General features: G+C 42.4%; 4 protein-coding genes across 5 annotated transcripts in view; 2 read left to right on the top strand and 2 right to left on the bottom strand.

Annotated features, from left to right (window-relative positions):
* Nucleotides 1-4,975: 4,975 nt before the first annotated feature.
* Nucleotides 4,976-6,790, bottom strand: ndufa7 (NADH:ubiquinone oxidoreductase subunit A7). Its single transcript, XM_030373249.1, has 4 exons — nt 6,651-6,790; nt 6,373-6,422; nt 5,998-6,135; nt 4,976-5,207 (listed from the first exon to the last, which is right to left on the bottom strand). Exons 1-4 carry the CDS (start codon nt 6,699-6,701, stop codon nt 5,117-5,119), a joined length of 330 nt encoding a protein of 109 aa, XP_030229109.1. The 5' UTR covers nt 6,702-6,790; the 3' UTR covers nt 4,976-5,116.
* Nucleotides 6,791-7,720: 930 nt separating this feature from the next.
* Nucleotides 7,721-11,070, bottom strand: dynlt2b (dynein light chain Tctex-type 2B). The gene is made up of 5 exons (XM_030373248.1): nt 9,233-11,070; nt 8,868-9,001; nt 8,492-8,561; nt 8,223-8,286; nt 7,721-8,118 (listed from the first exon to the last, which is right to left on the bottom strand). Exons 1-5 carry the CDS (start codon nt 9,289-9,291, stop codon nt 8,071-8,073), a joined length of 375 nt encoding a protein of 124 aa, XP_030229108.1. The 5' UTR covers nt 9,292-11,070; the 3' UTR covers nt 7,721-8,070.
* Nucleotides 11,071-11,443: 373 nt separating this feature from the next.
* LOC115556109 (uncharacterized) lies at nt 11,444-16,082 on the top strand. Of its 2 annotated transcripts, none has more exons than XM_030373247.1 (6): nt 11,444-11,749; nt 12,228-12,359; nt 12,605-12,675; nt 13,251-14,612; nt 14,910-15,023; nt 15,360-16,082. In XM_030373247.1, the coding sequence occupies exons 4-6, from the start codon at nt 13,823-13,825 to the stop codon at nt 15,455-15,457; spliced, it is 1,002 nt and encodes a 333-aa protein (XP_030229107.1). In that variant the 5' UTR covers nt 11,444-11,749; nt 12,228-12,359; nt 12,605-12,675; nt 13,251-13,822; the 3' UTR covers nt 15,458-16,082. The 2 variants fall into 2 exon arrangements, with proteins under 2 accessions (XP_030229107.1, XP_030229106.1); XM_030373246.1 differs by having other exon boundaries at nt 11,450-11,749; nt 13,254-14,612.
* A 1,040-nt stretch (nt 16,083-17,122) lies between these two features.
* psmd1 (proteasome 26S subunit, non-ATPase 1) overlaps nt 17,123-25,686 on the top strand; it is a 36,927-nt gene continuing 28,363 nt past the window's right edge. Inside the window, exons 1-16 of the mRNA XM_030372290.1 lie at nt 17,123-17,296; nt 17,740-17,783; nt 18,235-18,308; nt 18,529-18,698; nt 19,749-19,957; nt 20,324-20,467; nt 21,255-21,481; nt 21,721-21,781; nt 21,906-22,031; nt 22,742-22,830; nt 22,938-23,016; nt 23,238-23,411; nt 23,689-23,800; nt 24,092-24,288; nt 24,575-24,670; nt 25,261-25,325. Of these exons, the coding sequence (XP_030228150.1) occupies nt 17,281-17,296; nt 17,740-17,783; nt 18,235-18,308; nt 18,529-18,698; nt 19,749-19,957; nt 20,324-20,467; nt 21,255-21,481; nt 21,721-21,781; nt 21,906-22,031; nt 22,742-22,830; nt 22,938-23,016; nt 23,238-23,411; nt 23,689-23,800; nt 24,092-24,288; nt 24,575-24,670; nt 25,261-25,325 (1,883 nt within the window). The 5' untranslated portion in view covers nt 17,123-17,280. The remainder of the gene's footprint in view (nt 17,297-17,739; nt 17,784-18,234; nt 18,309-18,528; nt 18,699-19,748; nt 19,958-20,323; nt 20,468-21,254; nt 21,482-21,720; nt 21,782-21,905; nt 22,032-22,741; nt 22,831-22,937; nt 23,017-23,237; nt 23,412-23,688; nt 23,801-24,091; nt 24,289-24,574; nt 24,671-25,260; nt 25,326-25,686) is intronic.

Below are 25,686 nucleotides of genomic sequence, written 5' to 3'. Positions count from 1 at the left end.
TTCAAAGAGGGGCAGCGGTTGACATAAGATTCTTTATTAACATTTTCTATAATACAGAATTCAAAACAGGATGCTGCGGTTTCCATTACGGTCCGCCTGTGACGTTCAGACGCCCCCTGGTGGCGCGGGCGGGTAGTGGAGGATTGTGATGAGTTTAGAGGTAGGGCTCATCTTTGGACAGCGTCAGCTCCCTCGGGACGTTGCCAGGGGTGACGGCCCGCTTTGCAGGAACGTCAGGAACTTGGCTTGAGGAGATGACACAGATGAATGAGAAAAGAAGCAAATGAAGAGAAAAATTCCGAGGAAACTTTTTTATAGTAGGACTATACGCCTCTATAGCATGGCAAGTAGAGGATGCTTTTATCACACGGGTCTTACATAAATAGGGTGCATGCATCATCCTGGCAGTGTAATACTTCTTTACTTCTTTACCATCCAATAACGTAATTCGTTATTACATTATTGGCAAAAAGTTATTACATTATTGTCTCAACAACTTTATTACATTATTGGCAGTTATTACGTTATTGGCCGTTATTACATTATTGGTTGCTACACTTACTTTTATTATTTTAAAACGTTTAAAACAGTTTTAGCTGTACGCATGATTAATATTCAGGTGGTTTTCAAATCCATCAAGTTGCTTTTACTGAAAGCGCATTACATTGAGGAAGGTTTAAATTTAGCTAGCTAAGTTCATGCCTCGGCTGATGTTTCTGAAATTAATTGTATGGCCATTTGTTTTTCCCTCCTGCACATACGTTAAGTCACCACTTGATGGAGTCAAAAATCTTTTAAACAACTATTCTATTGTGGAATAGACATGTCTGGGATTACACCCGTGGCCTTCAGGTCTTCAACGCCCTGACCACCGACACACAACCGGGACCCGAGCTCAACTCACCGCAGTCCTGTTCGTCGGCGCCATCCCAGCAGTCCGGGGAGCGGTCGCATCGCCACGACAACGGCAAACACGACCCGTCGCTGCATCCGTACTCTGAGGAGCCGCACGAAGCGATGGCAGGGGATGAAGATGAAGAAGAAGAAGAAGACGAAGATAGGGGCGGGGCATGACACAAGACGCCGCCCTCGTCCCGTCCGTCCGGGCAGTCGGGCCGTCCGTCGCACAGCTTGGCGCGGGGCAGGCAGGGCCCCGACGGCGGGCAGCGGAAGGCGTCCGAGGTGCAGTTGAGACAGGAGGCCTCGTCGCTGCCGTCGCCGCAGTGGTCGGCGCCGTCGCAGCGGTGGCGCAGGGGGACGCAGCGACCGCCGCTGCACGCAAACTCGTCGCCTTGACAACGACGCCCTCCTGCCGGAGAGGGTGACACCATGAACGTTACGGCCGGCGGGGATAGGTTACATACTGATTTACTTCTGCTGAACGACAGTGAATACTGCTGTAGGTATACGGTTATACAATGAACACTACTACAGTTAGACCATACAGTCCTGTACAGAAACCGCTATACACTGATCAATACTAGAGCTGCACTTAACACAGCACTGTGGATGCAGTGACATGGTGAATACATACTGCAGAGACACAGTTCTAAAGTGAACCCTTCTGCAGTTAGACAATACGGTGAACATTCCTGTACAGAAACTGTTATACACTGATCAATAGAGAGTTAAAGATAAAGTTAGAGAGTTAGAGTACTAGAGTTGCAGTCAACGCAACACTGTGGATCTAGTCACACGGTGAATCGGTGCAGAGATATCCTGAGATATCCTGTGAGATAAAGTGAGCAATTCTGAAGAGCAACAGTCAAAGCAGTAAACATAACCGCGGACTAGAGATTTATATATATACACTGCAATTAAAGTTGAATTTTCATAGTGAAAACGCCTGGAGCCAAACAGTTAAACATTGACATAACACTGTTGCAGAGACAGCATGGTAAGCCTCCAGTGGGAAATGAATGGTGTAAGATTACAGAATAACAGCACACTAGCTTGTACAACAGTCAAATGCGTCTCAGCTGGGGTTTCTAGTGCCCTATCCAAAAGTTTCCTATGGGGAAGTTTGTTGAAGAACATAACAGACAAATTAAGCTAAATTCTTCTGGAATTATGTAAGAAGTGACCTAAATACAGTCAGCTAATCTGCTCTGAATCCAACTCTGTGGAAAAGCTTAAATACCAAGCAGGGATACAAACACCAATAAGAGTTATTTCATTATTACGATAACAGTATCACTGATTAATTGATCGTTAACTGCACTGGCTGACCAAATTAGCATCTCCTCAATTTGAATATATAGATAGTGAAGAATTTTCTTAAAGCCAAAACTTGACTTGATATCAGAAAAGAATGTTTTTTGGCGCACTTAGTTGCACAGCCCTGCCCATTCATACACCTTTATGAATCTCAGGTGTGCAATGCAAAGCAGCTGTCTGCACATCACCAGCATCATGAGGAGCCGTGGGATTGAACTAGCAACCCAGCCAATGTCAGTGTTCTAGCTTTTGGGGTGGTCCTAATTGTTGATTCGTCTTCTTACCACAATTGTGCTGCGACTCATCGGAGCCGTCGGGACAGTCCGGAGAGAGAGCCGTCACAGAGCGAGGTGCTGGACACACAACCGCCCCCTACACACGAGAAGCCCGGACACGCCTTTTCGGCTGAATCAGTTAACCAATCAAAACATAAAAGACAATGAGTAACGGCTTGTGGCCAGAGATTTGCTGTAACTTACAAATAAACGAGAGCTTTAAGAGATCTGCAGACGCAAAAAGTAAAGTTTAACTGATTCCTTCGATTAAAGATGTATCACTTATCACTACATTCATTCATTCATTCATTCATTGATGCAATATCATTATAGACACAATGCATTATTACGATCAAAAACTGAGAAAAGGCTTGTGATGACCTTTCCTGGTTGACAGGGTGACCATTGAGCACAGCGAAACCAACCTCAACAAAGCAACACAGGTCATTCATATTTTATGGCCAAGCCATCATGCCAAACTCATGTTACAATTGTAGGGCGCTGGGCACCTTATTTCGTTTCGAGCGATTTAACTGCGACAAAAAACATTATGCACAATTGAGACTTCTTGGTACAGCTTGGAGACAAAAAGCCTTAAGACACAACAGTCAAGCAAACACCTACTTGCCTGCATAAGTATGGAGAGAATGCGCTTATGCAATCCCATCATCAGAAATGAGTTCTTAAAATATACGCACGTCAAACAGAAAGATTGCATCACCTCACCTGAAATGACACAGTAAGTTAATATATGAACAAGGATAAATCTTCCATGAAGGTGGTCCATGCTTGCGTCCTCAACATTTGGATGTTGTTGCGGCGCATGAGAATGACGTGTCCGATGTGGACTACAAATGGGCGGGGATTTTAAATCATAATACATAACGTCACACTTTCCGCATGTCACCCCTCGGATATAAACCCACACATAACTTATGTTAAGAAGCATTGCTTACGCAGATTTGCAAGGCAGGAGGGTCTCGTACATCCATGGATGGCAGGCCTAACTGTACTGTTGAAAAGTATTTCATCTTTTCAGTTTCAATCGCAATTATATTACCGGATTCAGTTTGAAACAGATGCTATTACAGCAACTGTCTAGATATATATTTGGTTGCTCCCCTGGGGGAAATGTACCCTTTTAACCAATCTGTATAGTTTATGATCGAACACAGGCACACGTTATATACCAGAGTATTTCAGAACAGATTTTTCACACAATATGTTAAACATCTTTTAACTTTCAAAATATGAACCACTTACTCCAGTAAATAACCAGACAATGGATTGAGTATACATTTCTTATAAGAAAGCATAATCGGAAAACAAATATTCCACAATGAACAGCACAGGATTCAAAGAGGGGCAGCGGTTGACATAAGATTCTTTATTAACATTTTCTATAATACAGAATTCAAAACAGGATGCTGCGGTTTCCATTACGGTCCGCCTGTGACGTTTAGACGCCCCCTGGTGGCGCGGGCGGGTAGTGGAGGATTGTGATGAGTTTAGAGGTAGGGCTCATCTTTGGACAGCGTCAGCTCCCTCGGGACGTTGCCAGGGGTGACGGCCCGCTTTGCAGGAACGTCAGGAACTTGGCTTGAGGAGATGACACAGATGGGCACCTTATTTCGTTTCGAGCGATTTAACTGCGACAAAAAACATTATGCACAATTGAGACTTCTTGGTACAGCTTGGAGACAAAAAGCCTTAAGACACAACAGTCAAGCAAACACCTACTTGCCTGCATAAGTATGGAGAGAATGCGCTTATGCAATCCCATCATCAGAAATGAGTTCTTAAAATATACGCACGTCAAACAGAAAGATTGCATCACCTCACCTGAAATGACACAGTAAGTTAATATATGAACAAGGATAAATCTTCCATGAAGGTGGTCCATGCTTGCGTCCTCAACATTTGGATGTTGTTGCGGCGCATGAGAATGACGTGTCCGATGTGGACTACAAATGGGCGGGGATTTTAAATCATAATACATAACGTCACACTTTCCGCATGTCACCCCTCGGATATAAACCCACACATAACTTATGTTAAGAAGCATTGCTTACGCAGATTTGCAAGGCAGGAGGGTCTCGTACATCCATGGATGGCAGGCCTAACTGTACTGTTGAAAAGTATTTCATCTTTTCAGTTTCAATCGCAATTATATTACCGGATTCAGTTTGAAACAGATGCTATTACAGCAACTGTCTAGATATATATTTGGTTGCTCCCCTGGGGGAAATGTACCCTTTTAACCAATCTGTATAGTTTATGATCGAACACAGGCACACGTTATATACCAGAGTATTTCAGAACAGATTTTTCACACAATATGTTAAACATCTTTTAACTTTCAAAATATGAACCACTTACTCCAGTAAATAACCAGACAATGGATTGAGTATACATTTCTTATAAGAAAGCATAATCGGAAAACAAATATTCCACAATGAACAGCACAGGATTCAAAGAGGGGCAGCGGTTGACATAAGATTCTTTATTAACATTTTCTATAATACAGAATTCAAAACAGGATGCTGCGGTTTCCATTACGGTCCGCCTGTGACGTTTAGACGCCCCCTGGTGGCGCGGGCGGGTAGTGGAGGATTGTGATGAGTTTAGAGGTAGGGCTCATCTTTGGACAGCGTCAGCTCCCTCGGGACGTTGCCAGGGGTGACGGCCCGCTTTGCAGGAACGTCAGGAACTTGGCTTGAGGAGATGACACAGATGAATGAGAAAAGAAGCAAATGAAGAGAACAATTCCGAGGAAACTTTTTTATAGTAGGACTATACGCCTCTATAGCATGGCATGTAGAGGATGCTTTTATCACACGGGTCTTACATAAAGAGGGTGCATACATCATCCTGGCAGTGTAATACTTCTTTACTTAGCGAAAATCAATGCCTTCTACCGCAATACACAAAGCAAGGCATTAATGTCAAGGTTCATCATTATGGTCCAGGTAAGGTGGTCATTCCTAACTGGCTTTGCAGCGTAAACACATGCAGGTGAGATATATATATAAACCAATGTACAACGTTGGAATGTTTCATAAGGCGGACCAGATGAATGTGCGAAAGGGCTTAGCTTTCTTGCAATTCCTTCAGTACATCCTTGGTTGTAAGTGTCAGGGGGACAGGATAATTATGTGGTGTTCGATCCCCAATGTCGGCAAGCCTACCTGTATTTATCTTTGCGCAAGATGCCTAATCACCAACGTTTTCCTTTATGACCTGTATCTGAATTCACTTTGAGGGCTGAGCTGAGGTTTAATATGCTACCATTGGAGTAATCAAGTAAATAGGACCTGTTCCTCCATTTCACAAAATCAATATATCAGTGCGAGTCTAAGTTAGGATGGGCGTTGAGGGGGTTTAATTATGGGATGTGAGCAGGGCTGGATATCAATCTTGACTAAATGGCTAGTAACATTTCAGCCATGCTGGTAAAAAATGTCGGTCTGAAACCTGGCTTGTGAGGGAGATCGTTGGTTGTTACCTCCCAGCAGTGAGGGCCTTCTGTGCCGACATGATTACTGTGGCAGGAACCGATTCCCTGCGTCCATCCCTGGTGTGGTAGTAGTTGCCCGCAAACTGGTGGCTGGGGCCGACTGGGAGCTTGGCGGGAGGCTGGGTCCTGCACACATCAGAGACATACACGTATTGTGTTGTAGCAGGTGTAACTACGCCGATTTTATACACATAGATTGGAGAGGATCATAGGTCAAAACATTTACCACAAAAGTAAATTAAAATTACGGTGGAAACAGTTTAACCAGAAACAATACAATGACAAAGATATGGCATAATTTCAAGTACATGGGGAATGAATGTAAGACGTCAATATAATGTATAAAGGGATACCAAGTCTTACCTCTTTGCTATTTCGCCATAACGCAGCTGGAGTTTAGCTTGCAGGTCATGCTGTAGGACATTAATAAACAGATTAACTAGATTCATGTATTATATTACATTATACACAGACTGTAAAATGAGTTATAACCTATGTATGTCATTTTCTGGCATTATGCTAGGCTACACAGGCCTGTTTACGAGTCTCTGGTAGCCTTTGTGAATCTACTGGTTTATCGGCACAACAGATTTATCAGCATTGCTTTGTTTGAATATGATCTAATTTAAATGGCAGCTTACCCCTGATAATAAATTCCGCAACTTCTGGACAATTTTCGTGGCAGTGGCCATGATTGCTGTTGTGAAGGGCACAACTGTTCTTCTGTACCACCTTCTGGAACTGTTACATGACTGCCACCTAGCGCTATGGCGTGATATAGGCCTACCGTCTTCCTATGTCGTCTGGGTAACTCGAAAATCAATGTTTTATTTAAACTGCAATGTTCGATCCACATTATCAGGTCCTGAGATGCACCCTTCTCTCCCAGTTTCATTCACAGTATCAAGTCCTGAGATGCATCTTACATGTGACCCCCAACCCAGCAGAAAAGGAGGTTCAAGATGAGGAACACAAAAGCAGCATGTGTGAATTGGTTGGATAAATATTTCCAGCATTCCATCCATATTATTCTCAATAGATTGTAAAACAGATTTATAAATGGCTATTATGTGTAATAAATGTATGCTCTTTGCACCCTTTTTAAGTGAACTTTGTCTTGATTATTGGAAGACTTATCTATTGATTGTCTGTGTCTCTGTGTGTGTGTATGTGTGTGCGTGTGTTTCAGAAAATGCAGGCTAATTAAGACACAAACCCTTTGACAGTGTGGTTCAGGGAGCACTTGAAAAGTGTGCACATGAGCACATGATTTTCTAATTGGAGGATCATCAAATACAATGAATGGTAGTGGCGCTCCTGCTGCTAATTACCAAGCCTCTTGAACATATTAAGTTGACCTCGTCTTCAATCCAAGGGAAACTTAATTCCACAAACACACAAAGTCAAAGCCATTTTCGTCTTTCAACACATGAGAGCGACAGCTCGTTATTCTGAAAATATTCCAAAATAATAGTTTGGCTGTTTGTGAAATATAATTGGTGTCTCCTCCTTGTAATACAGTATATGTCAGACATGTGGTGGCTGATGTGATAGGAATTTGGACACCTCTGAGGAGAGCTAGGTGGATATTGACCCATGGCAGTGAAGTGTGGTCCAAGGTTTTATGAATTGCCATCTTCCTTTCATGTTACAGGTAGTTGGGAGAGACTCCTTGGTTGCACTTGAAATTTCACAATAAAAACGCAATATGTGCCATTATAAATGTATTTAAAACAATTATGAATAACATTGAATCTGATGCCAAGAAAATAAGAAACTGCCTATAAGGAAGGTCAAGTGTTGCTTATTAGACACATTAATTACAAAAAAACATAATCAGAAATATGTTTACAAGAATTCTTAGAAACCAGTTAGATTTAAATGTATAATTTAAACAGAAAGCGTTAATGTAAAAAAAAAAAATCATGTTTTCTCTTTCTGGTGCCACTGCTCGCTCTCTCGGAATACCAGCACACAATGCATGTATAAGAGGAAGTCTCAGCAGGTTTCAGGGGGTCCGGCTACGTGGATGAAGGGTCTCCTGGCTCTCAGAGATTCTTCTCAGTAATGATAACATCCAAAAGCCGCCGCCACACAGAACAGACTCTCCTGCGGAGGAAAACAGTGACAAGATGAGTAGGTCCCCACCATCATGCGTGTGGTTCATTTGGCCCAGACCGCAAGCAACCAGAGAATGAATAGAAGGAGCTTACATTCATGAACAAATCCTCTGCATAACTATCCGTGTCTGCATCCCAGAAGCACCTCGAAGCCATTCTGGTGGAATGCATAAAAAGGTAGTTCAGGGACAGATATACAATACCTCTACATTTCAACAAAAGAAGGATGATAGGTTATTTGAACATGGCTGCATGTTCGAATAACCTCATACGCATACGAATACCATGATCCTTTTTAGTACAGTCAAATATACTTAATCACTGCTCCAAACAAGTGTTACGCGTTTTTTGATTTCACCTACTTCACTCCCTCTCCTCGCTGTTCCCCAATCACAACCTGCACCACAAACTTATATCGTTCAAACCCAGCATCTGTTGAGGGAGATACCAAAAGGTTTACCTTGATGCAAATGCTGCAATAATAGTGTGTGTGTGTGTGTGTGTGTGTGTGTGTGTGTGTGTGTGTGTGTGTGTGTGTGTGTGTGTGTGTGTGTGTGTGTGTGTGTGTGTGTGTGTGTGTGTGTGTGTGTGTGTGTGACAGAGACAGAGACAGAGACAGATAAAGGGAGGGAGAGGGAGACAGAGGGAGACACAAACACACACAGACACACAGATACAGACACAAACACAAATACAGAGATAACATAGTGTAACGCAATGATAAGAGGGTGTGTTTACCTTTTAGTTTGTTCTTGATGCTCTCCGCCAGAGCGCGAGACAGGGCAGGCACCTCCTCGGGCTCATACTGCACTCCGGACAACTGCTCCCGCAAGATCTCACGAATACACGCCTTCACAATGACTGGCTTAAATCTGCATTGGGTGATTTAGTTAGTAACAAAACACAACTGGAGCGCAGATGTTCTTATTGTTGTTGTTTTAACATAAGAGCTGCTTCATCCTTTTACACAGACGCTCTGCAAGAGAGTATTTGGTGAGACTTAGAACATCGGATAGTTAGTTGCTAAGCTGATTATTTTGCTCGTCACAATAAGCAAAGAGATTAATATCTCGCCAGTTGGTTGATCCACTTCATCGACTCACTTGTGTTGATAATTAGGTCGCAAATGGTACGTATTTCCGCCTGTGTCTTGTCCTTCCATCGCTCGTCAATCTGCTGTTATTAAATTTAGCTAAGCTAACTGTTAATCACCGGCAGGGTATACATGTTACCATGGCAACGTTGTTTCCACGTTTCCTGTTTCAAAATAAGAGCCACTTTGCGTGGTGTCGTCATTTGCTTTTACAAATACATTTCAAACTAATTCATACGAGTTAATGTAGCCGGTAATTTCAGCAGAAGTGACCCTGCAGCATCCTGTAGGGGTTCTCATGTACTAGTCTTCTTTAATAGGTCCATGGTACTAGTACTGCTATTATTTGGCTAGATATTAAAGCATGTGTAACGTTATATTCTGAATGACATTTCTACATTTTCTATCTCTTATATTATTGTTTAATATGGATAATCGAAATGTATCAAATTTCTGTCCTAGATGTTTAACTACATCGAGAAAAGCCATGTGGAATTTCAGTTTCAGAGTATATTGACAATAAAGATCATTATATTCATTTTTATTCATTTATTTGTTTGCGGTTTTACGTTGTTAATATTGAAGATATTGCCAATATTGTAACCCTGCTATTCTCTGCGGACTCTTATCACCGGACACATACTTGCTAGAATCAGTGTCCTCAACAAACAAGTCTTCAGGGCACACTCTCTAGTAGGCTGCCACACTAGTGCAAGAGGGTTCTCAGCCAGACAGAAGAGACCATTAGTCTCTTTGTTGTCCTCTTCCTCACGCCTGACCTGAGCAGAAAGGCCCAATGCTGTAAAAGCTCTGTTGAACAGTTTGATAGAGCGCGGCCATTCTGCCAAGTGTTGGCATAGTTTATCTGCCAGATTTCCAGGAAGGAACTGGGAGAAGAGCATATTCTCCATATCTTCTTCTTCTTCCCTGGGTTATTGGCACAAACAGGGGAAGGGGGTACCATCTGGGTGGGCTGGTCTCAGTGACTTGTAAGTGGTCCGCACCCCTCAATGATGCCAGCTTGGATGTAGCCCAGGAGAGCTGGCTCTTTATAGACCACCAGGTCCTGCACCTTATTGTAGAGACTATGGAGAGACATTATTTCCCCAGTGGTCCTACAATTTAGTTTATGAGCAACAACAGTAATTAACAAGCCCAAGGAAAGGAGCAGGAGCCCCTGGCTGTCTAGAAGGTGTTAATTCCGGGAGACCCCGGTTCCAAGCGCCCGAGGTTTCAGCTTCAAATGTAGATAGATACTTGGTCAGTACTGGCTTGCACTGTTAGAATCACACGTTTATCCATTTTGCTGTCTAAAATAGACACAACTATGTTGATTAGTTAATTGAAATCTAAGACACTATATATAGTGTCTATATAAATACATATATACATATTTAGTATATATACATATAGAGACAACAATTTAACAAATAAATATACAGGCTGAGGCTTTGCATTAATGTGGCCTAAATTCAATTTTGCTGCTGTCAAAATCTGAAGGTTGGACTAACATCAGATTTTAAGTTCTAACAGGCAGACAGGCTCAACACAAGGTATGACAAGAATGCAAACCAAATCCTTCCTTAGGTCCCTAATGAGAACCAAACACGTGGTAATGGGAAAAAAACATAGTGAAATAACGAGTATAGCCAAAGATCAGGCAACGCAGAAAGTACAAACACAATACAGTACAAGAAAGGGAATAATAGCATGCACGTAAAACAAGATCTCAACCTGAAGGTGGCATCACTAAACGCCCCGTTCCCTTTTGTATTTTGGATCTCTTGGAATGATAGGGCACCGGAGGTTGATAATGTATGCTGTTGCCAGGCCGTTCAGGGCCTTGTACATGTCTATAATTATGTTTTCTAAAACTGACTGGTAACAAATAGAACCCGATTTGGGACCAGTGTTTGGACCTGGTCAGTATCAGGCTTGGATGATTGAAACAGGGGACCAGGGCTTCAGTATTCTATGAGTAAAATACTTTTTTTCAGCATGTAGGATATGAAAGGATTTTTCGACTCATATTTGCAGTTTCATGATTAAAGATGAACAAAACAATAATAATTTTAAGCATAAGCATGTTTCATTAGATTAGATTCAACCTTATTTTCATAGCACAAGTGAGAACTACCAGTACAACAGAAAGCAGCATATTTGGTTTTGATGGTTTAATTCACTCTCATGTTTTGAACTCTTTGTTCATCCCCTCTTTGTTATTTGACTACACTGAGTAAAGTTCTGTTGTTCTATGGGACAGAATGGGGCCGGATCCATACAATCCCAGTATGTAGAAAGGTGAAACCCTAAACTTCCGGAGTGGTTGGGTCTCTTTTGAACTAACAACTCCCATTAGTTCTTGCTGCCGTGAGTCTCGGGGAAAAAGTCTGGTGGCGTGCTCTGTTCAGAATGATGCGAAAGAACATCTATTTTATGTCGCTGCGGCCAGGAACCAGTACTCTCGTTAATGTTGCACTGGTAATCTCCTTGTTACTACTCAGAAATGACATGTTGAATGCAAAAGGTAAGAGATCTAAAGCAAAGTTCTAAAACCTGTTTTAGCTGTTGTAATACCTATAATGTATGTTGCTGTTGGAATGTCTTAGATCTGTCAGAGAGATGACTTAGAAGATGGTACTTTTTAACTTTTGTGTTTCATAAAAGATGTGTTTGAGTAGTAATATGAACAACGCTGGGAATTATTTTTTTTTTTTGTTATTCTGTGAGAACCCAGTTCACCTGAATAATGTCTCAGGTTCCAGGCTGTACGGGCTGAACTGGGGCAGGTGAAGGAGCAGCAACCAGATCACATGAAAAACAGAAAGAATTATTTGCTGATTGCATTTCTTAATCCATTTCTAACTTATCTCTGTGCTTTGCGCCTGCTTGTTGTTGAAGGTCATAATGGATTGCGTTACAAACTAATAACCTCGGAAGATAATACTGTGTGTGTGTGTGTGTGCGTGTGTGTTTGTGCGTGTGTGTGTGTGATATTTTCACAGTTTTTCCTGTATATCCTGCTGCAGCCGACAACTTGACTGTAATCCAGGGTATTTCTAAAGTGCCATCAAATATTCTGACAATGGCTCATCTGTCCGCCCTCCGTGACCTGATGTCAACGGAAAAAATTACAGGTTGTGTATCTTGATCTCTTTTTCTTGATATTATATGTTGAAGCTAGCCAATATGTTGAATGGATGCCAAGTTTAACTGGAAAATACTGTAGCCTATACTAGAGTTTGCATGAAAACAAAAAATGCAACCGAACAAGAGTTAAAAAATCCTTGAAATGCAACAGAGGATGGTGTGCATTGACGTTTACCATTCGGATACAATGCATTGAACTTTTGCTCTGTTGTTTGTTTTCCCTTTGCTTCAGTTCGCCTAACGCTCCGCGTCTCGGCCCGAGGTCCCCTGGACCCAGAGCTAATCCTGGCCCTGAACGGGGAGGTCAGCACACTCAGTATGCACACTGCTGCACTTCAGGGTTGCTGCTAGACAGTAAAACATCGCGGTTGGCCAGCTTCATACAGATCTATAATCCATGTTTTAAATCTCAGTGAGTGCAGAAACCCCCAGTCCTGCCATTCAAAAATCACGTAGCCTAGTCTAAAGGTCAGGCATGGTGCTTTTTTCCTTATTAGTGTTGGTCAACCTCTCTGGTTTATCATTCATTCCTCAGTAAACAATGAAGTGGCCTCACTCAATGATGTGGGAAGCAAGTGGGGCTTTTGCTTGGCTAAAGTTATTCGACTTTTTTTCTTTAATTAAATTTAATCAAGCTGGCTGGAATGTGAAATTGACAGCACCTTGAAATGAAGAATAGACCGGGAAGGATTATAGGATTACAGCAGTTGGTAGTAGAGGTAGTTGAGTTGACTGCCAAGTGGGGGTGACAAAAGAAAAACCTCGATATTGAAACGTACTGTAATAGTGGCTCTTTAATTTGTAAAACATACTAAAGTATACAATATAAAAAAAATATGTCAATGGTGTTTTTTTTTCTTTTATACTTCCTGTTTCAGCAGCTAGGACTCTACAACGTAGGGGGGGAGAATGGACTTTTTTCAGCGCAAATATTAGGAATAAAGCCAGTGGACTCTGCACCTTGAGATTTCATCATTCCATGCCTGCGCGAGGATCGCTTCAATTATTTACAGATCATTGGAAAAGATCGAACAACTTACCATAACCCTAAATGTATGTTCTCATGTATGGTCCACTGTCAATGTCATTGCCTCGATCCTATCACCATGTTAAGACAAACGTACGAAAACATTGTTGTTGTGTGGAGATGTGTAATTAAAGATTAACTCGCAATTATCATTTGTATACGTTGCACTTTCAGATAACCCCGCCTATCAAACGTAGTCGGCTAATAGCCAATAGCATTGTGAATAGTACCTAGAGGTCCGCCCACTTCTCTGTCATTTCCTTTCTCCATGCGTGGAACGGTGCTCAGTCCGGACCTGCACTTTCAATGGTTATGAGAGGATGGGGTTGTCGTTTCTGAATGACCTCTGTATATAAACTTATTTGAGGAAGACTTAACAAGCTGATCGGTTGTGTGTTTTCGTGTTAGTGCTAAACGGGCATCATGGCATGCCCGACCTTCCTAGATGAGACGCTTTCCACAGAGGAAAGGGAATTTCAAAAGGTAATTTCTCAGATCGGCGGAAAAGAGAAGCTGCATCTGGTCAGTGAGGCACGCAAAACCGAAGAGAATGAAACTGGAATCATGGAGGAGTTCATCGAAGGAATGTTTAACAGCACGTCCACAGATTTGACCGCAGGTGACAACGCTGGCCGGAACAACAACGATAGCGTACGGAAGAGCCCGTCCTGTCAGCACGGCGACTCACTCAATGAAAACGGGATCGTGTGCGAGACTGAAACGCTCGATGTAACCACACCTAAGGAAAAGCCTCTCACCGAGTCGTCTGTGGATTTGGGAATCGGGGTCAAGCCAACGGGGGAGGACTTTCGGCCGCAACCCAACGGAGACCTTCAAAGAACGGCAACCAAAAGCATCAACATGAGTTGCCTGCACAGAACAATAGCCTCACCTGTTATAATATTTATTTTTAGTCAGGAGTTCCTGAAGGGATTGTCCAACAAAGCGTGCGTGAAGGAAATATTGAAAGACGTGCGTGCACGTACGAAACGTGCGAACCCGAAGCCCGTGCTGCTGGGTCTGGTCCACACCACTTTGGAAAGTGGCGACACGCGTCAATGCGTGGAATTCCTTGAACATCTAATTCGCTCAGTCTTTCGGAAACGGCTGCAAGAGGCGATCTGGGTTGGCACTTTTGTACCAAACCAGAACAGCAAGATCCTTGAAATCAAGGAAAACGCCTGTAGGGTTTGGTATTCTTCTCAAGCAGCAGGTGGCCTATAACCTTTTGTTTAAACCTTTTACATAATGTGATTTTCTTCAATTAGGCGATGTCAACGTCCGTTTGATCACAAATGTTCCCCTTGTGTGGCCTGCCGGCCAAAATATTCAAATTATGTAGGTCAGTCATGACACTCACAAGACCAGTCATCAATGCACAGAAGTTTATTTTTCCCAGGCTCGACTACAATGTCCCCCCCCGGAACAAAAGGGGTATTCATGAAACAGAAATGAGCTCCTCAAGAGAGCCGCCAAGTGGTCTAACACTTGTTGTTTTTGCTTTTTTCAGACCATACAACGGATGGGGTTCACTCCTCAAAGTGGCATAGCAGGTGTTTACCATGGCCTGTCAGGAGAGAACCACGGGGCCATGTCTGCAGCTCTCCAACCAGTAAGGAAAGAGGTAGAGACGCATCTGCATTCCCCTATGTCTGGGCTGGCTGCTGGGAGTATGTATTCTCTTCCTCATACACATATCATGCTATCCGACACTGCTTGGGTGGATTAAAAGATGGAACAATCATGTGGTATGAGATGACTCTTATTCTATCATTTCTAATTCCTCGTCCTGCTATTGATACACGCATTGAGCCCCTTCATTCTTTCCTAATTGGAGCAGTGAGGGGAGGATTTGTCTCTATAGCTTAATGCATGCTGACGGGTTATACTCTTCAAGCACCATCTTTAGACCGATAGTAAAAACATATGACCCATGATATCTGTTGTATTGTTCTTCCAGGTGATGCAGGAAGTCTGGAAGAAGGAATTCCTCTTAAAACCTTTTCTGTGTCAACTGGATCGCACGCACAAGGGGGAAAAACTGCTGTGGATAATTAACATGGTGACACGTGACTCAAGGGAATTGGAGAAACCTTAATGACTGGATGTTATTTTCACTGTTGAGCTAACCCCCGGGCCCAACAGCATGGGACGAACATCCCATAAATGACGCCATAACGTTGCCATAATGTTAACACTGTTAGGTTAACATCACCTCTGTCGTCAAGGGACCTTATCGTTTGCTAGCCAGTGCTGACAAATTGTGTTCCACTGTCATTACATTTACATTCATAGAGAAGTCTAGATACAGCTGCTAGCTGAAGGCCACTGACGATATTTATATTAGTCATAGTTTGTCAAAAGGTTTTATATACAATTCAACATAGAGAGAATTTAACGTATATGTAGTCTAATTATGTATTTAATTTAGTTCATGAGCTAAATTAAGAAAAGACAATGTAATGAGAATATATTGGGAACGTAAACTGTACATTTTTTAACACGAAGGAATAGAAAGAATGTTCTTAATGTAAAAAATGTGTGCCTTTCATGAGGAGAATTAACAATTGCACTAATGTGACAAAACTGTGATTTAAATGTGACACATTGTTTTTAACCTTTATTTATGATCATGTATGCTGCCATAGTGTGCATTTTTATGTAAATAAAAACTAGCAAACAATGTAATGGATTTTAAAGCGTTCGCAGAGAAAAGAAAACCTTAAATGTTCGTTAGAAATGCCAGAAAAAGAAACATCAAAAAATCTATCAACACAATAAGGCAACACATTTTGAGCATACCATTTAGTGGGTGTTCAACACTAAACACAGCACTCATATTTCCATATTTTTTTATGATATGACTACCATGAGTGCATGTATACTACACCAAAAGCATGTCACAAGAAGGTATGTTCAATGTTCATGATATTGCGAACCTTTGAAGCGTCAGCCATGTTTATAGTAACGATGCTGTTAGGTCCTGGTTTCTGCCCTCACTGATGTACGGTTTTCAGCATCAGCCACTCGCATGTGGTAATAATGACCATGTAAAACCATGGATGGAGACCGGTGACTAATAGGCCTTTAGGTGTTATAGCAGATGCCTATATGGTTTTTTTTAATTCACTATAAAAATCATTTTCCACATATAAAAACATTGACATTTACATTAAATTTCAGGGCATTTAGGTCGGGAGATGCTTCTATTCAAAGACTTACAATAAGGACATTTCTCAGAAGAAATAAATGCAAAAGTATCCTACCTAGATGATCATTATCCATAAAAAATCATCATCCATAAGAAAAGATATATATACAGTATGTATGTATATATATATATATATATATTAAACCCTTCTATGTATAACCCTTCTTCACAAGGCCATTCATATTTATTTACAATGACATCTAATTAAAAAAAGGATTAAGAGTATTAAGAGTTCATGAAGAAGGATAGCCTCAATGTGCCATTCATATAGCTTGGATGGTTTCATATCTACAGAGCCAATTCACGAAGCAGGCCGTCATGAAGCCGGATTGTGAAATAAAATTGTATACATTATATTTGAGTACTTTGGTTTTTAAATGAACACAATTACATATTAATTAATTATTATCAAAAATGTGACGATTTAAAATGTGTTAAAAGGAGCTCAGTGGGATATTGTTGGAAATCGGTTTTATTTTTAACCAGGCACAAACCAGCATTTCACATTACAGGTCCATTGACGGGGTCTTGTCCAGTTAGACAAAAAAGAACTTGAGCAGCGGGTGTATGTGCTGTACTTTAGATATTTGGACCTCCTTCTTCATTTTCTCCCAAGAAGCAGACGATCAAAACAGTCTAGTGGGGTCGAGGAGGAAGCAAAGATACAAACATGATCACATCTGCCGGTAAGTTGGAGCACATTTCCTTCGTTCAAGCAGAGACGGCGTTGTTAGTAGCCATTGGTTTAGCTGAGTCACACAGTTAGCGGGTGTCGGCTAGCCGGCTAAAGCCAGCCGACGCTGTTCTAATGTTGTATTCAAACAGTAATAACAGACATTTCTGAACCAACGTGGTATTTTAACATGTCTGAGGAATATGATCATTCAAACGTAACATTGTGGCACTGCGCTGTCGTCGAACATCAGTGATCAGTGGTCAGTGATGCTACAGGCTCACTACAGGAGGTGTGTGTGTGTGTGTGTGTGTGTGTGTGTGTGTGTGTGTGTGTGTGTGTGTGTGTGTGTGTGTGTGTGTGTGTGTGTGTGTGTGTGTGTGTGTGTGAGATGTCGATTCTGATTCCTTGAAGAAGAACGAATAACGAATATTTTGTAACCTGTTTTTTTTTCAGCCGGTATAATTTCCCTCCTGGACGAGGAGGAGCCCCAGTTGAAGGTACTAGTTGTTACTAGCTGGTTGTTATGCTAGCATGACAGGCTATAATGACGTGCTGGACGGATTCATCTCCGTTCAACTCTCTGACCCACCGTTACTTATTTACATTCAGCAGCTTCCCACTTCCACAGCTTATAAACTTAAGTTATTAATACAACTTATATAAATAACATATCCCGTCAGAAACTACACGCCAAACTAGGATCCTTTATAAAAAAACATCGATGCTGTATGCATTCAAAGTAACCACGTTGTAAAAAGTTTGATCTTTATTACTCTTGCTGTATAATTGCATATGTTTTATTTATATTCTAATGGATCAGAACGAAGCTTAATTATACAATTATTTCGCACTGTATTTTTCCCTTGCGTGTGGTGCCTTCTGCAATACAGTATTATTTCTGGGAAAGCAACTCCTTTAACATGGCTCATGTTTGTGTGTGCATTGCAGGAGTTTGCGCTGCATAAGCTGAACTCCATTGTCAACGACTTCTGGGCTGAGATTTCAGGATCTGTGGACAAGATGTAAGTGAATATACTCCCCTTATCATTTGTCTTTTACTCCCATTATTCTGGTTAACAGATTTGCTTATTAATACTCGACAATTTCATTTATCCAACACTTTCCTACCCTCCCACAAATACCATGCTTCCCATTTTTCTGTTTTAAGCGTCAACAAATCATACCGGATTTTTATGATATTCCTTTGGAATGCGTCATGTAACCGGTGACTCTGTATTACAGTGAAGTCTTGTACGAGGATGAGACGTTTAGGAGCAGAGAATTTGCCGCTCTGGTGGCCTCAAAGGTATTCTATCACCTGGGGGCTTTCGAGGAATCCCTCAACTACGCTTTGGGAGCGGGTGACCTCTTCAACGTCACAGACGACTCAGAGTACGTGGAGACCATTATTGGTAAGTGAAGACAAAGAATCTGCTGCATGATTATATGTGGGATGTCCAGCATTGCTTCCCAATCTCCCTACTGTTGTAAAAATGCATTGTCCAGCCCATCCTGCTCTACTGTTCCAGTTCTGTTACAGTCCCACACATCTAACACGTTCTCCCTTGTTAGATTCATATTCAATAAACTTAACTTCTGTTTAGTTTAAAAGTAAACTTCCCTTTAGTTATGGGTTAGTCCACGGTTGGATGCATTGACCTCATGGGTTCTGTGTCTTGCCCCAGTTGTGCTGTTGCTTGGATGTGTGTAACGCACTCTGTGCAGTGGTCGGCAATTTAATACTTTGTAAAAAACATTGTTCTCCTTTTCTGACAATAAGTCATCCGCAGTAGCACCCGTCTGTTTCTCTTCGGCTGAATAGGGCTAATACTGCCGTTTCATTTCATAAAAACTTTGCGCAATGTTCGAAAAGCACCTTATTTTTTACTCTCAAACTGTCTTCTGAAACTTTTAGACATTTAAGGTCTTTCCTAACAGACTTGGACCGATGAATGGACCGGCATTGTAGCAAAAAACAAAACTGTATTGTAGTTTTGCTTTTAATAGTTGTTTTTAATGATTTAAACCTTATTTATCAGTTAATAAAAATGCAATCGAAGAGCCGTGGTTTCTGCAAGTTCCATTTCAGACTGGGAAAGATACACACTTTGAGCTCCTTCAATTTATTTAAAAGGAAGGGCGTCCAACTACAGTTAGCACGATGTTCTCAGCAGAACATCCACTGTTGTGACAATAGCCCCACCCTTGCGAAACTAGTACATTTAGTGTTTTCTTTATACATAGTTTTCATACTGCTCTTGCACTGTTTATAAACAACTGCAATACTCACATTTCCTGCTGGGTATTGTGAGAGCACACCCCGTTGGGCACTCAAGATGGCACCCCATGGTGTATTCTTTTAACCATCTGCATAAATAGTGTAAGATGTGAAATTGTGAACTCAAAATTGTGTATGGATATGAAGAATTAAATGAGAGAACCTGTGCTGTCCTGCCTTCCAGCCAAATGCATCGACCACTACACCAAGCTGCGGGTGGAGAACGCCGAGCTGCCAGAGGAAGAGGAGAAAAAGAGTATCGACCCACGCCTCGAGGGCATCGTCAACAAGATGTTCCTGCGTTGCCTCGGCGACCACAAGTACAAGCAGGCCATTGGCATCGCCCTGGAGACCCGGCGCTTGGACATCTTTGAAAAGACCATCTTGGAATCGGTCAGTAGTTTGAATTTCACGCCTCGTTTGGAACTGGGTTAAGGATTAGTCTTCGCAGACTTCGCCTTTTTTAAGAAAAATAAGATTGTGAAATGTAAATGGATGTAAATTTGTTAAATGAATACAAATTGTGCAAACCGTGCAAAATATCATTACTAGGATAGGAAAGATGTACAAATTTAAATCTATAAAATTATTTTCCTTGCATTGCATCTGAAATGAACCAAAATACGATTCTACTACATTAATAGACCATCAGGATACGGAAACTAGGTCCACCAATGGTAATGGATTAGCCCCTGTAGCCCGTAATCATAATCATGGTCTCCCCTTATAACAATTTGCATGTCTCTTCCCGTCCTGCAGAACGACGTGAGCGGCCTGCTGGCCTACAGCTTGAAGGTGTGCATGTCTCTGATGCAGAACAAGAGCTTCCGCAACGAGGTGCTCCGCGTTCTGGTCAAGCTCTACATGAACCTGGAAAAGCCAGACTTCATTAACGTTTGTCAGGTCAGAACCTAACTTCCTCTTACCTTTTTTCCCCTGTAAGACATGAGTTAAATGTATTTGTCAGAAGCCCCTTTCAGCTTGTGCCCATCGTTTAAGGGCAAAAGGGGGTCATGTATGGGCCATGAGAGCTGTCAAAATACCAGTGTTTCCATTCCACCAATTTACTTGCAGGAATTGTAAACCATGGTAGAACATAATATCCTGTATGTTGGACAGGACCACTCGGCGTGTCGGGTAGCAAGACTGCTTGTTAAATCAAAGGATCGGTGAAAATACCGATTTTTGACTGACCCTTCAGGTTTTTTATGTAACCTGTAATTTCGGGCAATGACAACAAAGGACTGCAACAGCATTGCCAGTACTCTGTCAATGGTAGCATTTGGCATGAAACGGAGAAAGGCATGTCTTAGAAAAACAGGAACTGCTACTTTTACCGTAAAACCTAATCCGGCAATTCTTCCGCATCAATGGATTGAAATGGGTTCTATAAAAACAAAATAAATAGAAAAGTCCACATGATGCCAGTCTTACTAGTGGTATTCCTAAATACCCTGGCCTACCATGATACTGCCCAACTTTAGGTTTTAAAGAACGTTTGGAAATTTGCATTACAGCGTTTAGTGAGGATTACCCTTTTGGACATCGATAAACTTCCTCTACTTCTCCTCCGTGGTGAACTCTGAACTCGGGCCGACCGTCTGAACGAGAGGTGAGGTCCTCAATTGATGTAGAAGGTTCTGACGGCTATCTAACCTATTCTCTCCCTCCCCGCTGTTTCCCTGCGCAGTGCCTGATCTTCCTGGACGACCCCCAGGCCGTCAGCGACATCCTGGAGAAGCTGGTGAAGGAGGACAACCTGCTGATGGCCTACCAGATCTGCTTCGACCTGTACGAGAGCGCCAGTCAGCAGTTCCTCTCCTCGGTCATCCAGAACCTGCGCACCGTGGGAACGCCCATCCCCTCCGTGCCCGGCTCCACCAACACAGGCACTGTGCCCACCGCCGACAAAGACGGGTGCGCGGCCGCTTTCAGAATAAGAGTTTGTGATGGAAATGCATTGAATGGGAGCAGGTTGATTTATTTGTGTTTCAGTGACTAAATTTCCTTCAAAACTATTTAAACTTTTTTTAATTATTTTTTTGTCCATTGCTATATAAATTGAATGGTCTTTTTATAAGCCTTTTTGGGTGTTTTTTAACTATTATTTAATAAGGCAAAACAAATGATGACCGTTTACCGGTGTGTTTTTCCAGTGAGGCAATGGAGACGGAAGAGAAGGCCGGGAGCTCTCCTGCTGGGAAGCCTGCAGAAGTGGTGAGCGTTTATAATATACATGCACCAGAGACCAAACGATCTACTGTCCCATTAGCTCTGGCTTTTTGGGTTGATTAACCCAACTAGACTCTTCTCTGACCTCTGGCCGTATTTTGCAATGTAGGAGGAGCCTAAAGACCAGAACGCCAAGATGATCAAGATCCTAAGCGGGGAGATGGCCATCGAGCTTCACCTGCAGTTCCTCATCCGCAACAACAACACAGACTTGATGATCCTCAAAAACACAAAGGTAAAGGCCGCTGCTTTGGAGCCTGCGGTTTTGCATAAGGAAACCTCTTGATGTCACCAATCGACAAACGCACAGAAGAAGAAGCCTCTGAATATTCAACCAAGAATATATTTTAATTAGAGCTGTCAAGCGATTAAAATATTTAATCGTGATTAATCGCATTAATGTCATGGTTAACTCACGATTAATCGCGTTTAATCGCAAATTCTTTTTCTATGCTAAATATCCCTTGATTTTTTTGTCCCAGAATTCTTCTCATTTTAATTATCTTATCAGCATGGTGAAGTGCATCGGCTTGCCTTGTGCAAATGATTTTTTATTGATAACAACATTGGCATATACTGATCAAAACAGGACGATACAAAAAAAGAGCCTATAGTGCAATTAAACGACTGCTTTGAACAAATGTCATTTGAACATAGCAGTCAGGCTACTGCTTCTATGTTTTGAGCCAAAGAAAAAAAAAAAAAAAAAAAAGTTTTTTTATTTTTTTTAAATAAAACATTGCGTTAATCGCGCGATAATTTTTTTAACGCCGTTAAAATTGGTTTGCGTTAACGGCGTTAATAACGCGTTTAACTGACAGCTCTAATTTTAATCCATTGCACCGCTTTTTGAGGACCTGCATATGGTTGAGCTTACATAATAATGCGTACTGTGCTAGGTGTACTGTTTGATTTAGATTTTTCTTTATTTTGTTTTTCGCTCAGGATGCAGTGCGGAATTCGGTGTGCCACACGGCTACGGTCATAGCCAACTCCTTCATGCACACAGGAACCACAAGTGACCAGTTTCTCCGGTATGGCCCTTTTTGTTTTACCTTCGGCATGGGGTTCATTTATATAGGATAGCCTTCATTCGTTATCCGTTTCATGAATTGATTGACTTTTTATTGCCGTTTCCCAGAGAGAACTTGGAGTGGCTAGCAAGAGCGACCAACTGGGCGAAGTTCACAGCCACCGCCAGCCTGGGAGTCATCCACAAGGTATGCTTTTGTTATCCACGTCCCTTAGTTCAAGTCAGCTCATATTATCGTTATTCCTCCGGTTACTGGTTTTAAAGAGAAAACAATGGAAAAGATGCCTCCAAGAAGATGTGTGCAAGATCTGTCTTTTTTCAAAATGTTTTCGCGAGTATTGGTCAGCTTTTAGAATATGGTTCCAGAAAATCTGTTGCCTTACTTTGTTTACCTTGAACTTATTCTAGGGACACGAGAAAGAGGCGCTCCAGTTGATGGCGACCTACCTGCCTAAAGACACCTCTCCTGGCTCTGCGTACCAGGAGGGAGGAGGCCTGTACGCTCTGGGTCTGATCCACGCCAACCACGGCGGGGATATCATCGACTACCTGTTGAGCCAGCTGAAGAACGCCAGCAACGACGTAAGATCACTGGCCCGTTTGGCTTAGGATCGTAACGTTTTGAAGAAACGTCGGTTACTAACGTGATCGGACAACCCTCATGAATACAATGTTAGCGTTGCATAAATATTGATGCATTCTGTATCCTTATGAACTTGGGATTTCTGAACGGGAGGACTTCTTTCTGTCTATTAGTGTAGAGCCGTATTATGAATGAGTCCCGTTGTTTAATATTTGTTTCCAACTACTCAGACTTTATTACACTTTGTTCACGGCCGTGTTTGTTTGTGTCTGGCAGATTGTGCGTCACGGGGGTGCTCTGGGCCTGGGCCTGGCGGCCCTCGGCACAGCCAGACAGGATGTTTATGATCTGCTCAAGTCCAACCTGTACCAGGACGACGCCGTCACTGGTAAGTACAAAAGACGAGATCGAATCCAATATCTTGAGGGATAATCTAACCCCAGTTTAAGTGGGGTAAAGAGGATATTCATAATAAAGTTATTAGTTGTTTCAAAATAAAAAAATATTTAAATTTAAAATATATTTAGATTTCTGCGCCATATTCAGTAACATTAACTATCCCATGACACGGTTCGCACGATAAGGTCATTAATGTCGCACAGAACCCAAAAGGGAGCGTCGGCCTGGTTTGGGCCCTCCCATCCTCTGAGCTCCATGCAATCCCTTATCCCTCCACCAGGTGAGGCTGCAGGCCTCGCGCTGGGCCTGGTCATGCTGGGCTCCAAGTCGGCCCAGGCCATCGAGGACATGGTGGGCTACGCCCAGGAAACCCAGCACGAGAAGATCCTGCGCGGCCTGGCCGTCGGCATCGCCATGGTGATGTACGGCCGCATGGAGGAGGCGGACGCCCTCATTGAGAGCCTCTGCAGAGACAAGGTGGGTCACGAGAGGAAAAATGTGGTGTTGGTGGACAGGTCTGGACGAACAGGAAGCTGGCATCGATCCCCTTTATTGTGGCACCTTGTACAGTTTATATTGCAACACACGTAACATAGGGCCATGTCATAGTTTGGCACACAAAAATATCATCCAGTAGATCAGGATTTCCATTTACTGTAAAAGCGACCGAATTGATTGACATTCCCACAAAGTATGCGCGTGTGTTTGCTGGTGTTAAGACCCAGGGCCTCAAGTGTCTGCTCTGCCTCACTGTCTCCTCTAGGACCCCATTCTGAGGCGCTCCGGTATGTACACAGTGGGCATGGCTTACTGCGGCTCTGGAAACAACAAGGCCATCAGACGCCTGCTCCATGTCGCTGTGAGTACTTCCCGCTTAGCCCTGCTGTTTATAGCTGGCTCCTTTAAGCCGATGATCACGGCCGTGATGATGATGATGATGATGGTTTATGGTAATGGTGACAAAAGCCGGTGCTTTGATTCGTCTGTCGGTAAATATGGCGGCTAACGTTTCTAGAACGGTTGATAAATTGGGCCTTCGTAGGAAGAATTTTTCCTCTCATTACCTCCTGGATATGTAGAGGTATAATTTTCTGGCCAACTTTCACTGAATTGGGTGTGTGGAGATGTTGTGTTCTCTTAATCTAGATCACAAAAGCAGCCCCCCCTCCTGAAACAAAATAGTAGTTGGTATTAAGTCACTAGAAAGACCCTTGTCTTACATTCAACTCACTTTAATTTCAACTGCTTCGTTCCACTGAGTTGTATGTTTCTACCCATGTTAAATTGAGAGCCCTCCTTGTATTAATGAATGTGATGAAATTTGTACTGCAGGCAGTAGTCAAGTATATTGGGGCAACTGGCTAGTTTTTACACAAGGACTCCCTTCATGATTAGAAAGAGGCTGAAGTTTCATCCTCCCTAAATCCTTTTTCTCTTCTTGTCACAAAGGTGAGTGACGTGAACGACGACGTGAGGAGGGCAGCTGTTGAGTCCATCGGTTTCATCATGTTCAGGTAAGAACTGAGCTTGTACTACTTCAGCCTGCTGTCACAACTCGTGGTCAACAAAACGTCTGGACTATCCTGTGATCATTCATTAGTTCGCTCTTGAAGGTGAATGCTCTGAGACTGCATTCCCCCCCATAGCACACATTTGACTCTCATGCCCCTTCCAAATGCATCTGGAGAGGTTTGAAGTGGGTATCAGTGGAGGCCAATGCAGGTTCTAGTGAGAGCCCTTTCCAGCTTTGACTTTGTTTCTAGGTAATTTATTTAATTTCTCTTGAAGAACTTGCTTGGTTAAGCATGTTCGTGGCAGCCTGACATCAAGATAAAAGCGTTGACTTTCATGTTTCAGAATTTGAATCTTTACTAC

Source organism: Gadus morhua, chromosome 12, assembly GCF_902167405.1.
Source record: "Gadus morhua chromosome 12, gadMor3.0, whole genome shotgun sequence".
Lineage (NCBI taxonomy): Eukaryota > Metazoa > Chordata > Actinopteri > Gadiformes > Gadidae > Gadus > Gadus morhua.
The sequence above is the reverse complement of the archived record's forward strand: the minus strand, read 5'-3'. Positions and strand labels throughout refer to the sequence as shown.